Source organism: Cotesia typhae, unplaced genomic scaffold (genome assembly GCF_013202065.1).
Source record: "Cotesia typhae breed Kobodo isofemale line unplaced genomic scaffold, CoteBio_Ctyphae contig_413, whole genome shotgun sequence".
NCBI classification, from domain to species: Eukaryota; Metazoa; Arthropoda; class Insecta; order Hymenoptera; family Braconidae; genus Cotesia; species Cotesia typhae.
In genome coordinates, this window is record NW_027423750.1 from 197832 (window position 1) to 212580 (window position 14749).

The 14749-nt window shown below is 28.8% G+C and overlaps 2 protein-coding genes across 6 annotated transcripts in view; one reads left to right on the top strand and one right to left on the bottom strand.

Annotated features, from left to right (window-relative positions):
- Positions 1–14749, bottom strand: part of Akt (AKT serine/threonine protein kinase) — a 49298-nt gene that overhangs the window by 34133 nt on the left and 416 nt on the right. The gene's annotated exons all lie outside the window — the stretch shown is intronic.
- On the top strand, positions 645–14660 carry Atg17 (autophagy-related 17). 5 transcript variants are annotated; one of them, XM_074243488.1, is made up of 10 exons: positions 645–726; positions 1199–1727; positions 3190–3398; positions 6054–6858; positions 7182–7599; positions 7905–8137; positions 8596–8746; positions 10141–10881; positions 11029–12105; positions 12279–14660. In XM_074243488.1, the coding sequence occupies exons 2-10, from the start codon at positions 1660–1662 to the stop codon at positions 12390–12392; spliced, it is 3816 nt and encodes a 1271-aa protein (XP_074099589.1). In that variant the 5' UTR covers positions 645–726; positions 1199–1659; the 3' UTR covers positions 12393–14660. The 5 variants fall into 5 exon arrangements, with proteins under 5 accessions (XP_074099589.1, XP_074099586.1, XP_074099590.1 ...); XM_074243485.1 differs by having other exon boundaries at positions 647–906; XM_074243489.1 differs by lacking the exon at positions 645–726 and having other exon boundaries at positions 1032–1476; positions 1546–1727.

Sequence of the window (14749 nt, forward strand, 5' to 3'; positions counted from 1 at the left end):
AATGAAATTAAAAATTCAAATTAAAAAATGATGCAATAATTATTTTTAAAAAATCACGTCAGAAAATTCTAATTTTTTAGATAAGTAATAAAAGATAAAACAAGTAAATAAAAACAATTGACGAGAATTAAAAAAATCTGACGTAATTATTAAAAAAAAATCAATAAAAATTGTAATTTTAAAAAACAATGAAAATTAATAAACAAGATATTCCACACGGAAGATAAATAACTTGACCTTTCCAACTTTTCTTAATTTAAAATCTTTTATTTTTCACTTATTATTATAATTGAAAAAAAAAAAAAAAATTAATCAAAATTTCAAAAATCTTTTTAAAAACACTCAAAATAATTAAAAATTTTAATTAGTTGCAAAAAAAAAAAACATAACCTAAGTCTGAAAAGTTTTCGCGCGCAGGCGCGGTAAATTTCGCGCAAGCGCAGTAATTCCCGCGCATGCGTAGTACAAACCAAATAAAAAGTGGAATATCTTGAAAAGTAATTCTGAAATACATGCACTGTACACCTTTAGTGGCATATATATATATGCCACTGTGTGTGTGTGTGTGTATGTGCGGATGTATATGTATATACATATATAAATGTATATAAAAGGTTTAAAAGCGTTTCCACGCGCAGTAAACAGCTGGCGTCGCGATGCGTCAGTATTAAGTAAAATGTCGTCTAGTGGTCACTGTTAGTTTGTTCAACATTTACAATAATAAGAGTAATTTTTTGTTTAGTTGTTATTTTTTAAAAAGACTCTTTAAATTTGTGATGAGGATTAAAACTAAGAAATATTCTGACATTTTATTAAAACGTTGTCAGAGTTTTGCTGGTTGACAGTCCGAAGATATTTAATCCAAATATTGTTTTATACAATATACAAGTGATCGCATCATATATTGTACACACATACAAATATATATATATATATATATATATATATATATATATATATATATATATATATATATATATATATATATATATATATTACATGAAATATAGTAACATAGAAAACCGTGATTTTCTTTGTTCGCTTCGTCTTGCGCATTGGAGTTAGTTACTGCGCGCAGTCTTTGTTCTCATTTATTTTAATAATATTTCCTACGTAAATAATATTTACTTGTGTTACAATTAACACACTGATAATTGTATAAATAAATAAATAATAATAATTATTATTATTATTACAGTTGTTAATAAAATTGGAGTTTTGTTGGAGAATAAGCTGGTATGAATTAAAATTGAGTTTGTTTTATCTAAATGTCAAGATTTGGTGACAATTGATTAAGAAGTAATAATAAATTATATGGTTGATAATAATTAATCATAAATCCGATAATTGCCAGTGGGTATATATGATAGAAAAGAGATTAAACGGGGCCGTCCTCGCAAATTGTGAGATACGTGGGGTACGGCCCCAAAGCTGACTACTGGGGTTACTAAGAGACATTTAAGTCTCTGCTTTTTGGTAATTGTTTACGCTGAAGATCATTATTTTGGTTACAACAATTTTTTTCCAACTGTCTAAATATTTCAGAAGAAATTATTGTTTATTACTGAAGAAATAATTGAGAGTTTTTTACGGCTGTGTCTTTTTCTAAATTGGATTATTTTCGGCGACAGCAAGATTTTTATTTAGTGGATTACAAAAATGTTGTATGTATTTCATGTTGATACTGGTGCTACGTTGACCTTTGACATCAAATTAGCACTTCAAACGTGAGTATTTTTTTTTTAGGTTAAGTTTTTTATTTTTTTTTAATTTTATTTTCATCTTTTTTAGGGTTAGAAAGTTTTGTGGTTTGTTTTCGACGCGTTGTGTTGACAATGGTTTATTTTTTTTTTTTGTGTCAAATAATTTGCTGAGGGACGAATTTAATTGTTAAAAAAATTTTAATATTAATTATTCAATTTTAATGTCAAATATTTTTTTTTTTTTTTTTTTTAATTTTATTAATCCAAAAATTTTTTATATTTAAAAAAATTGAACTTTAAAAATTTTTTACTCCAATTTTATCAAAAATAAAATAATTATCAGCTGTCATAATATTTTTATTAATTAATTATTAATTTATAAATTATAAAATTGCAAAACAATATTTAATATAATCATAAAATTTTTTATTTTAATCGAACTGAAATAATTTCTTTATAGAGAAAAATAACTTGCCCAAAAAGATTAAAAATCAAAGATGAAAAGAATGATGAAATAACAAAAAATATTGCTGTTTAAAAAATATAAATACATTAAAAAAAAATTACGTATCAAAGTTGGCTGGTGGCTTGTAATTTCGTAGCGTTGACGCAACATTACCTACGATTTAATAGATATATATCTATCAACTGATTAGACTTATATATTCTCTTATATTTAATGGGTTACAGAGTGTACTCTGTTGGCTCGTGTCAATCCTCACCCAGCCAACTTGATACGCGTAATACAAGCGGAAATTCACTTTTATTAATATCTAGTCAATATATGTTAACAATAACAATAATGATTAGTATAAAATTTATGACTAATTAAAAAAAAAAATTAAAAGGGTTATCTATTGTTGAGAGTCAAGGATGTAGATAATAAAAGTTAATCACAATTATTGAATTAGAAAATTAATAAATTAATAAAATCAATGCAGTTTTAAGATAAAAATTTTCGCGGTCTATTTCTTGTTACGATTACTGTAATATGTGTATATGTTTATGTTTGTGTGGTGATTAGGTGGAGAAAGAGGGAAAGAATAGAACCGAGATGGCGACTTTAGTTATTATATAGATAATGTTAAGAAATGAAAGAGTTGAGAGAGTTAACAGCTGAGATTAAAGAGAAAGAGGAATAACAAATAGCAAATAGCCAAGTTAATTCAGCTAAATAATAAGGAGTGGGAATGGGGTCTGTTGGGTGTGCGACCCGGTTTTCATTCAGGCACTTGCGTATCTTTATTATATGCTTAAGTGTAAGATGTTACGATCTGACAACTAAACTACTGTACTCTTTACTTTTTACACGATATATATATATATATATATATATATATTATTTTATGATAATATTAAATCAGCGGATGTTTTTAAATTTTTTTAATTATAAAAAATGGATTAATAAAATCAGCTGATAATAATTACGATTCCTAGCTTAGTAAAATATTTAAAATGAATTTTTTTATCATGAATGTAATTACAGGGTTGGCGAGCTGAAGGAAGCAATTGAACGAGAATGTGGGGTTTTAGCAGTACACCAAGTGCTACTGATGAGCGGTGGTGAGAGTTTAGAGCCTCATGCCCGAGTTTGCTCGTACTCTGCTGGCACCGACACAAATCCCATTTATTTGTTCAGCAAAGCAGCTATCGAAAGTCAAGTGCCGCCTATACCCCACACTGATTACAGTACAGGTAATTTTTTATTTTTGTTTTATTTTATTTATTTTACTAAACTTTGTTCCGCTAATTAAATTTCAATCATTCCGTTCATTTATCACTCTTGTCACTCATTAATTAAATTCTTATTGTAAACTCAATCAGCCGTCGAATATTTTCTATTTTCATCCATTTTTTTTTTTTTTTTTTTTTTTTTTTTTTTTTTTTTTTTTTTTGACAATTTATAATAAATGTGACGTTAGAAAAAATAGTTGATTATTTAACAATTTTGAAAGATAGCCAAGTTTGATAAATTATTTTGCGAATTTCCAATTTTAAAATATTAAAAAAATAATTTTATACTTCAAAATTATGCCACGGTCAAATGTGGTTCAAAATTAGTAAAAATTAGTAAAAATTAGTAAAAATTAGCAAAATTAAAAAATTTCAAAGAATTAAAATAAAAAAAAAAAATAGAACTTATAAAAAATAAATTAGGTTAATTACCAAAAAGTAATTCAACTTTAATTGCAGGTTAATTTAAGTAATAAAATAAATATTCGGTTAAAACTATAAAAGATAATTAAATTGAGCGTAATTCAAGTAGCTGCGCAGCTAAATAATGTCGACAATAACCGTAAACAAACAACAAATGCAAGAAGAGCGTTATAAAAAATCGTAAACAATTAAATAATAACAATAAATTTCCATTGTTTATCAGAAATAAATAATTATTTAAAAAGTTTAGATATGAGTAAGCAAAAAACGGGTGAGTTGGCGTTAGCAGACTGTTGGACGCCAATCGTACGACAATTTTTATTCTTCTCTCTCTCTCTTTTGTAAATGTATAGAGTACCTTGCATACATTTGTACATTGCACATTGCTACACACTCATATATAACAGTTTATCGCGAAGTTGAGCGCGTGAATCGAGGACGGTACTGACTTACTGCATTGCGTAACATCAAACATGAAGACTTTTAAAAGAGCCTAGATACTGAGACTTTGACCCTTTATAAAAATAACTTTTTTTTTTTTTTTTTTTTTTCCCTTACATTTTTATTAGAAAGTAAAAAAATGAAATTAAGCCAATGGTTTTTTTAATTTAATCGGAGTACCGGGTCAGTGATATGAAATAAAGTTTTATTTGATCTTAATAAATGATTTATTAAGAGCGGTGTATTATTAGGGTTATATAGTGCAAAAGTCACTTGTCATGATTCATTTTATTTTCTATTATTGTTATTAGTTTTTTTTTTTTTTTTTTTTTTTTTAAGCTGTTTAGTATTCATTTATTTATATATGCAGACAGCGGCAATTGATTTTATAGATTTAGTTATTAATTATTTATTTAGCATTCACATATGTGGCAATTAATACGACCCACTCATTTATTAATTCGGTCAACAAGATATAAATTAACGTATTGTTTGTAATGGTTTAATAATAATACATTTTTATGGGTTATTATTATTCTGGAAAATTAGTATAAATGTTTGAAAAAATTCCAGGTCAGCTATTAAAAATATCAAAAAATTGTATCAGACTTTTTTTGTAAAAAATTTAATCCTCTATAGAAAAAGTCTCTATCAATTTTTTTCTATCTCTCTTTCTTTTTCCAAAATTTAAATTCAAAGTTTGAAAAAAAAAAAATTGGAGAATTTATACCTAGTTTTCAAAAGTTAAAAAAATTATTTTTGGCTAATATATTGGAGATACAAACAATAATAAGAATCTTTTTTTATAGAGAATTAAATTCTCTAGAAAAAAAGGTTCTCATAAATTTTATTATATTTTCTCAACCCTTGAATTATTATTAAATAAATAAAAATAATACAAAATTTTTAAGTTCCAAGTTTTTTAATTAAATTTAATTGCCCCGTAATTATGACACGAGTTTTATTATAGGTCATGCAAGAATTTAATGAGAAATTATTTCAGTTATTTTTCAATAAAACATCTTATTAAATTTTTAAGTAAATTTATGACTGAAAGTCACTACAAACTAAAAAATTAATCACACAAACATAACCTTCCTCAATAGAGCGCATTAATTAAGATAACCGCGTATTTTGACACCAACTTTTTAAAATTATCAACGATAATTATGAGGAAAAAAAAAAAAAAAAAAAAAAAAAAAAAAACAAGTTGATTAATTTTAAACAACAACAACAGTAGATTCTCAAGTTCAATAAAACAGACATGAGATATATTACATGAAATAAATATAATATGGTAAAAAAAAGTTGACGTAATCAATGTAACTAATCACATTTGTAACCTTGGAATTTTATTAAACATTAATTAATAATTACTGTTATTTTTATTATTATATTTATTTTTTTTTCTCGATTTATCATTGCCATCATATTCATAAATATTCCAGCTAATATGTATATTATATTTAATTTAGTAACTTCCGGAGATGTATTTTATAAAAAAGTATCACGTTTTTATTGAAAAAATTTTTGCTCAAGTGGGTCTCTGTGTCATTAATAGGTCATTAAATTTAAAATTGTACAAGTTATTTTTTTGACGAGTAAATTCTATTTATATTGATCATTTTTTGTACATTTATTTATTTATTTATTTTTTTTTTTAATTTTAATTGCTTGTAACTTTTAAAATTTTAGTTTTAGAAAAAAAGTTTGGAACAAAAATTGTAGATAAAAATTTTGATAAATTTTCAGATGTCGACTTAGTAGAACAAATAACAGCATCGTTAGCAATGCCTGCAACCTACGCAACTCTCGTAGCCCGTGCCCAATTGGCCCAACAATGCTGTGCAATAGCCCGAGATCAAACACGAACATGCGAGCGACTGGTCCACGACCAACACCTCCAACAGCAGGGCTGGGCGGCTGTGGTAGCTAATTTGGAAGACATAACGCAGATGTTTAAATCAAAGGCGGATTTGCTGCAACAATCTTTCACCCAATACCTGGCAGAGCGGCAGCAACACATGCAGCTGCTGAATAATTTCAACAAAGACCTGGACACGCTTTCAAAAATTCCAATTCTGCCGGCTCTGAGGGCCCAAGCTGAAGGACTGTTGAGCATCGACGACGGAGATGAAATCATCGAGCCTAACAACTGTGAGGTCATGAGTCTCCTCCGTTGGATCTCCGCTAAGGACAACCAGAGCAGTTTGGAACAGGTCGCGGAACAGTGCTCGCGTGGGCTAGAACAGTTCGACGAACGGATGATGGAGGCGCTCAAGAGTGAAGTTAACGCCGCGATTGATGCCTCGAATAATCCTGCAATGAAGGAAATAAAGGGCCTGGGGGAAAGGTTGTTTGCTCTCGAGCAGCTGATGGCTCAGACAAAGCGGCTAGTTCAAGAACAGGGCGAATTGGCTCAGGGGTTCCATCAAAATCAAACTAGGGCCAACAATTTGGGCGATGCTAGTGTCTTGCCTGATTTATGTGCAAGTCATCGCAAACAGTTGGCTGTTATGATGGAAAATTATAGTCAATTGAGGGATATTAGGAGAAGGTGAGATTTTTTTTTTTTTTTTTTTTTTTGTTAAATTTTTATAAAGAGTATAAAATTAAATGAATATTGACCCGAATGAAAAATCAAGAGTTATATTATAAATATTTATAATTTAATATCAATAAAATAGTAAATTTAAATGAAATAATAGTATTTTTCTAACGGAAACTATAAAATAATATTGATATTATAATTATTTATAGAAATAATTCAAGTTTTATTGAAGTACGTCATAAATATCCGGTTTTTATATAAATATTATGTAATTTAATGTTTTAGAAAACTAATAATAATAATATTTTTTTTTTTCCTTTTCCCAACAGATGTACTCGAGCTAAAGAGGAGTTATCAGTAAATATATACCAACGGTTAAAATGGATAATGTATGTAGAGAACAAGATGATGGAAGTTAACGGGAAACTGGTGATGTACCATGAAAATTTAAAGCGATTACGTCGTCATTTGGAGGTACTTCTGCAAATACATTTGGCACCGCAGATGTATGTTAGTGCTGTCAGCGAAGTTGTTAGAAGACGTACGTTTTCGCAAGCATTTTTAGTGTGGGCGAGTAATCTCGCTTGTCAATTATTAACAGTACACAATGAGGAAATTGCTAGACGTAGAGAATTTCAGAGCAAATTCGATGGGCATTTTTTGAATAGCCTATTTCCGGGTTTGGAGGATGTTCCACCTAGTTTCGCTACTCAAGCGCCAACTGTTTTCGATAATGGATTGCCTAAGGTAATTTTTTATATTTTTCCATTCGAATTATTATTTATCTTGATTATTAAAAAAAGATGAAAATTTTAAAAATTAAAACCAATTTAAATTTATCACAATTTGATCTTTATAAAAAAATTTTATTTTGAGGCGTGCAATATCAATTTAAAATAATATAATCGAAAGACAATAAATTGATCTGAATGTTAAATAAATATTTACTTATTTAATAAAAAAAGAAATGCTTTACCGGGAAATGGAAAGTAACCCACACAATGGAGAAAGAACAAAGTTATTAAATTATTAACTGTTAATTTGTTACACAGCTGACTGCGGACGATATGGAATCACTAAAAATTCAATTACCCGATCTCACGGATTCCATTTCAACGCCCGATTTAAATAGCATCACGCAATTTTTCCTCTCCAAGAGTCTCACGTCGGTAACGAGCAGCGAAGAAAATAATATTAACAAAATAATTAAAGAGAACGATAGTACAACTTCAATGCCTGTCGATGTGTCGGCTACCAAGGAAACAAGTGACCGAATTTCTCACAGGTGAATTTATTAAATAAAATTTTGAAAAATTTTCATTTTTATTAGAAAAGTTTATCGGTCACCGAGATAAAATAAATTTTAATCTGGAATTATCGTTCACCGACCGATTGACGAATAAAAAATAGATCTTTGTATTTTTGCAGACAGTTATTATCAATATGTGATTACTTTGATTGATAAAAAAAAAAAAATTTAATAACTCTTTTAAAATTTTAGATTTGATATTATTATTTCAAATTTTGATTAAGATAATTATCAAGTGCTGATAATTTTATTTTTGTAGTTGATTTATTTGAGAAGAAAAATATTTTATTAAGATTAATTTTATTAAATATTTTTGATTAGATATTTTGTTAAAAAAATTTAAGAATTAAATTTTTTAACACTTGAGTGTTATTTTAATTAATTTTCAATTTATAAAAATATTAACAAGTTATTATTATTTTTTTTTTTTTCAGAGTTGGCTTTGAATCAGAAACAGATACAGACGAATTTGAAAAAATAAGCCAGCAAAATGTGAGCGATTCAAATTCATCATCATCAAAACAACAGCAAGAAAGAGTTAATACGTACGAGAAAAAATTAATGATGCCGAACAAACAATTGGAGGTTGGTTGTTCGCAATCCTCCATATCTCCCGCAATGTCCTTATCACTGTCAACAAACATATCCACATCAGAAAATAAATCATCGCGTCTGATAGATTTAAACCATATCAAATCATCATCATCATCTTCCTCAAGCTCCTCAACATCATCATCATCATCATCATCATCATCATCATCATCATCATCATCAAACTCTCTAGATCGTAATGAAAAATCGGTAGCTCGGTTCCAAACAACTAACAATTACTCATCATCCCAAGAGCTTAAAAATTCCTCAACATCTCCCTGTCCAATCCCGACGTCCTCAGTGCGTCCAGTGACGTGCGACGGCCAACAACAATTACTGCAAGTGCAACAGCATCAGCAGCAAATCCAAATATGTAGACAAATAGACAGTGGTGGAAGTAGTCCATTTGCTGATCCAAGTATCAATAATGATTTTATAAATACGGAATTCTATATCGATGAATCCCTGCCCAGCAGCCTCAGTGAGCATCCAAATGACGACGGACATGCTATTGTTTCTCTTCTTCAGGTACTGGACGAATTTACAGCTCACAACCACTTTACAACAGTAGTCGTAGCCGTAAACGTTCCACTACCTCAATTTACTTTTATTTCTACCAAATAGTTTTTTTTTTTTTTTTTTTTTTTTTTTTTTTTTTTTCAATGTTTCCTCATCCAGTCATCATTCATTTGTTGATAATTTTTCATTTTACTACTTTATTACTTCGCTTCTACTGCTCTTACTTTTACTATCTAAATTGCATGGATAACTATATCTTTATTCTTTTTCATATAATTTTAATTTATAAGTTTTAATTATTTCCAGGGTAGCCGACGCCGTCGCACTATAAGTCCTTGTCCTTCCTTATTTCGATCGATTTTATATATCACATATTTTTAAAAAATACTAACACTCACACTCAATACACTCATCTTTTTTTTTTTTTTTTTTTTTTTTTTTTAAATATTTAAAGAAAAAAATTAACATTCATCAGGGATTAAAATTTTTTTAACAAGTGTTAATTTTTACATATTTCATTTAATGTTGGGGTAACTTTTTAAAAATTATTAACACTATCAATTCAAAATTAAAAAAAAAAATTATTCTAATTAAATAATTCAGTGTTAATTTTTTTTAAATATTTAGCATTAGAAAAATTTTTTTTTTTACTTTTTAAAAATTGTGTTAATTTTTTAACACCGAAATATTAAATTTTTTTAAAACAGTGTAAAAAAAATAATTCAATAGATTTTAAGTGTTAAAAATTTATTTATTAGAAAAAAAAAAAAAAAATAATACAATTTTACATATTAATAAAAATTTAACCCACAAAACTAAATAAAAAATTTATTTTTAATTTTTTTTTTTAAATATTTTTATGTCAACAGGAAAATTTGGGAAATACACGCAGTGAAGTAGAACGTTTACGTACAATATTACGTACCCTAAAATTAGCAATGAACGAGGCAATATCGGCCTTCAAGAGCGAATTAGATTTATTACGTGAAAAAGTAAACACGGATAAAAACGGAATAATTGATGTAAGCGAGCAAATGAACGAAGCATTAATTCTACACTCACGTGAATGTGAACGTATATTACGTGAACGTGAGCAAGAATTAACAGTGGATCATGAATTGGAATTGGCGGACGCTAAAAAATTGATCCAAGCCCGCGACGAGGAAATACGTAATTTGGAGGCGTCTATTGAGGCAAAAGACAACGAGTTCACTGAGCTGAGGGCCCAGCTGATGCGTCAGAAATTGGACAACAGTCAGCAGGAAGAAATGTGCAATTTGCAGACGCGCTACCAGAGTCAATTGAACGAGGCGCTCGAGCAGGCCAGGATGGACAAGGAGAATGCGTTAGCTCAGGCTCGGGAGGCCAGTTTGATTGAAAAAAATGCTCTTATGATCCAGCTTGAGGAGTGTCGTAAAATTATTCGCGAGTTGGAGGATACTTTGGTTAAAACTCGCGCTGAACAATCGAAATTGATAAAAGAAGCTACTGATAAATTGCAAGCTGAACATAAAAACGAGTTCGAAACTATGAAGGGACGATTTAAATTGATGACTGCATCTTCTGTTATGGAACGCAGTCCTAGTGACTCAAGTCTTGAGAAAATCGAGGTAAATTATTTATTTTGTGATATTAGAATAATAAATAAAAAAATTTTTTCGGCCTAATTTTTAGATTGCTCAATTTTTAATCCTAGTGAATTAAAAAAAAAAAATTTTTTTTTTTTAAATTCATTCTAATTTTGATAAAAATTTCAGCGTCCAGATGTGATAGAACTATCGAACCACGAATCGATCCTCGCGCAGACGAGAGAAAACCTCGAGTCGGAAAAAGCAGAAGCAGTGCGCCAGGCCTTGGTTAAAGAATCCTCGGACTTTGAAGCAAAACTACAGTACGCCCTAGCATTGTCTACTAAAAAGCTGACCTCAGAATTGGAGTCCCAACGACTCCGCGAGACGGTTTTGGTGGATCAGTGTCATCAGTACCAAGAGGTAATCAGACGGCTGACAGAAGAAGACCACTCAGCGCACCAGGTGCTCAAGGAGAAGGTATCTACCCTAAAAGCCGAGAACTTCCACCTGGAGAACAAAATGTCGGCAGACCGGAAGATCTTGAAGCAAAGAGAGGCCCAACTGCACGATCTGGAGACCCACCTGTCTACCAGCAAGGACGACATCGACGTCTCCGAGTCTAAGAAAGTCCGGCTGGAGTCGAAGAGCGAGCAAGAATCGCTGAATCTCAGGCTGGAAGCTAAGAGCGAGACTGATTCGCTGACCCGGCGGCTGGAGATCCTCGAGGTGGACAACAAGCGACTCAGTGCCGAACTGAAGGCTTCCAGGGAGAGCAAGGAATCGATTGAAACTCGCGTAGAGGTTCTCGAGGCTGACAAAGTTCGCCTGGAGATCGAGCTGGTCAAAGAACGTGCTCTCAGGGAGTTCGCTGGAAGAAGTCTTGGAAGTGTTAGCGACAGCGGAATGGCCTCCTCTATCGAGTCCAGGGACAAGGACATGATTGCTTCGGTCGCGGTTGTTGATGCTCATGACGAGCTCGCGGCTACCAAGGGCTTTTTCCGCGAGAGACTCATCAAGAGCACCAACAGCTTGCTCAGCCAGTTTTCCATCAGCTTGCACAGTTGCAACACTGGGGACTGCGTGGTTGTTCTTTGGGACTCTGTTCACACCAGCTACATCGTCCTCCAGGAGTCCACTACTATGTATTTTCTCCATTCGGACTGTGTTGATCTCCTTGGGTTGAAAACTGGCTCCGATGGAATTCCCAAGCAGATTTATGTCATTGGAGAGGTCATTGATAAACAGTATTGTCACGCCAAAAAGGTGGGTTTTTTTTTTTTTTTTTTTTTAACTGTTATAGAGAACTAGCATGTAATTTAATTTTTTTTTTTTTTAATTCAAAAAATTAAGTTAGATTTTTTATTAACTCTAGTATTATATAGATATTTTTTGTTAATTTATTTTTCTTGATAAACAATATTTATTATTATTTACAGAAGGGGAATCGTTACCACGTGCCTCAAGGTACGAAATTTTACCGCGTAAGAGTGAAACCGTTACAACGAGATTGCTCCCTGATAGCTTCGTCGTCCGATAAAAATCAGCAGTAATTATAATAAATAAAATTTTCACATTTATTTACAAAAAATTAAGCTTTACTAACAAACCTAACGTAGAATTTAGACTTTTACTAAATAAAAGTATAAATTATATATCACAAAAGTTAAATATTTAATAAACGCAACCTACTAACGAATTAAAATTTATGAAATAAATTCTGCTGTGATCGACTGAGCTCGTATCATTATTTACAATTAATAAATTTAAAATAAATTAATTTTTTTTTTTTATTATTCTAACTTAACAATTATCAATGATACGAGATTAAAAACATAAATATGTTGGAGTTATTGTGATATTGTCGATTATGGATAAGCTGTGTGGATTTAGCTGTGACCGTGATAAATTTTAACTAAAATATTAAATAAAAAAAAAAAATAATGAATAATTATCATTTATAATTGATAACTTTAATAGTAAATTAATTATTAAGTGAAACGTGGTTAAAAGACGGATTAAAACGGTGGATAGTTTTTAATTTTTGATTCTTCAATTAATTATAATTTTTTTTTTTTTTTTTTTACTTTATCAAATGCACCGTGAAGATAGTACGTATTAACATTGAATTAATCGAAAATTTTTATTGTTAATTGGTATAAATAAATATGTATTAACAAAATATTAAAGGCATGCAATATTAAGCGCCTGATTATTATTTAAAAAAAATAATTATAATTTTTTTTATTTATTAAACTTTGTACGGAAAGTTTCGGGGTGAATTTTTTATTGGCTCGATTTGCAAGAAAAAAAATTTTTTTTTGTCAAATAAGAATTATTTAATCTTTAGGTTACTTACGATAATTAATAATTGATAAATAATTAAGTAGTTTGATAGAAATTTGATTAAATATTTTGGATTGCTTTGTAAAACATTAGGAATTTTGATCTTTGAAATAAAAAAATTAAAAAGGGCCCAGCTTATAGACAATTATTATAAGTATCATATACGTAATTGTAATTGTAATTGTTTTTCTTAAACTATAAAGTAGTGAGCGGTCAGTACTTTATTGTTTATTGAAACAATTATTTAATACGTAAATATAAAATTATTATTTAACAATTGCACACATTGAGATGGTTAAGTGTAAAAGGGTGTGCAATTTTAATTAAGAATGAATTTTGTACGTTTTTTTCTAAGTGTGAAAAAAGGTGTGTAGATAATAAGATTTTTGCACACCAGTGTAATTGATGTTAACATTTGAGGTGTGCAATTGTAATTCAATAGTGATTATTATTAAAAATTTTGTAAGTATAAATGGTGTGCATAATTAGTTGTGCAGTAGATTTTTTTGCACTTTTGGGTGTGCAATTTTTATTTACCGTATATATTAATTTTTTATTTTAAAGAATGAATCATTAACATTTAAGCGAAATTATATGCACACCATTATTTGTTAAGCATAATAATTTATTGTATTAACTATTTTGTAGTACACTAAATTAATTGGTGTGCAATTAACTGCAAGTTTTAAGTGGATTTTTTGTAAGAATAAAAATGGTGTGTGTCTCGATAATTAATAAATAAAATTATTTGCACACCAAATAAGTGTGAGTAATAATAATAATAATAATAATAATAATAATAATTGTCGTTATTACTTACACACCAGAGTGCGTTGAGTGTAAATGACAAAGGTGTGCAGTTATAATATTATATTATATTATCCAAACTACGATATTATTTTGAAAAAAAAAAAAAAAAAAAAAAAAATGGTGTGCAAATGAAATGAGTTTACAAATACAAGAAAGTACACAAATTTATAATTTTGTCCATAAAATAATTTTCTTTCTCTAATTAAACAAAGAAACGATGATCAAATGATTTTTAAAATTAACCAATAACAAAAAAACTACGAAACAATGATAATCATATTATTAATGAAACCTGGAATCAATAAATAAATTATTGATTAAATATAATATAATATACATAAATAAATATATATAAAATATGATAAATATATAATATATAGGCACACGTAGAAAAAATAAAAAAAAAAAGAACTAAACAATGAATAAACAAAAAAAAAAAATAGCTGTGATCGTTAGTCCAATAAAAAAAAAATTTCCACCTATATACAAACAATATTAAGTAGTTTGTTAGCGTTAACAATTATTAATAATGAATATAATAAATAATAACATGAACGAGGTAGTGCATGGATATGTATGCGGTAATTTTTTTTTATCACGTAACGATTAAAAATTATTTATAATTTATACTTTTGTCAAAAAATAAATAAATGATAAGTGAACAACTGAGTGGTACTTTTTTTTTTTTTTTTTTTTTTTTAATTGTTGATAATTAATTATTTATGACTATTGTAATAACAACGTATGTATTTAG

Excerpts from the sequence above, each read along its gene's own strand:
- Atg17 (XM_074243488.1), top strand. The coding sequence starts at position 1,660 with ATGTTGTATGTATTTCATGTTGATACTGGTGCTACGTTGACCTTTGAC. Across the intron at positions 3,399-6,053 it reads CCACACTGATTACAGTACAG|ATGTCGACTTAGTAGAACAA; the intron begins GTAATTTTTTAT and ends ATAAATTTTCAG. Across the intron at positions 7,600-7,904 it reads TCGATAATGGATTGCCTAAG|CTGACTGCGGACGATATGGA; the intron begins GTAATTTTTTAT and ends TTTGTTACACAG.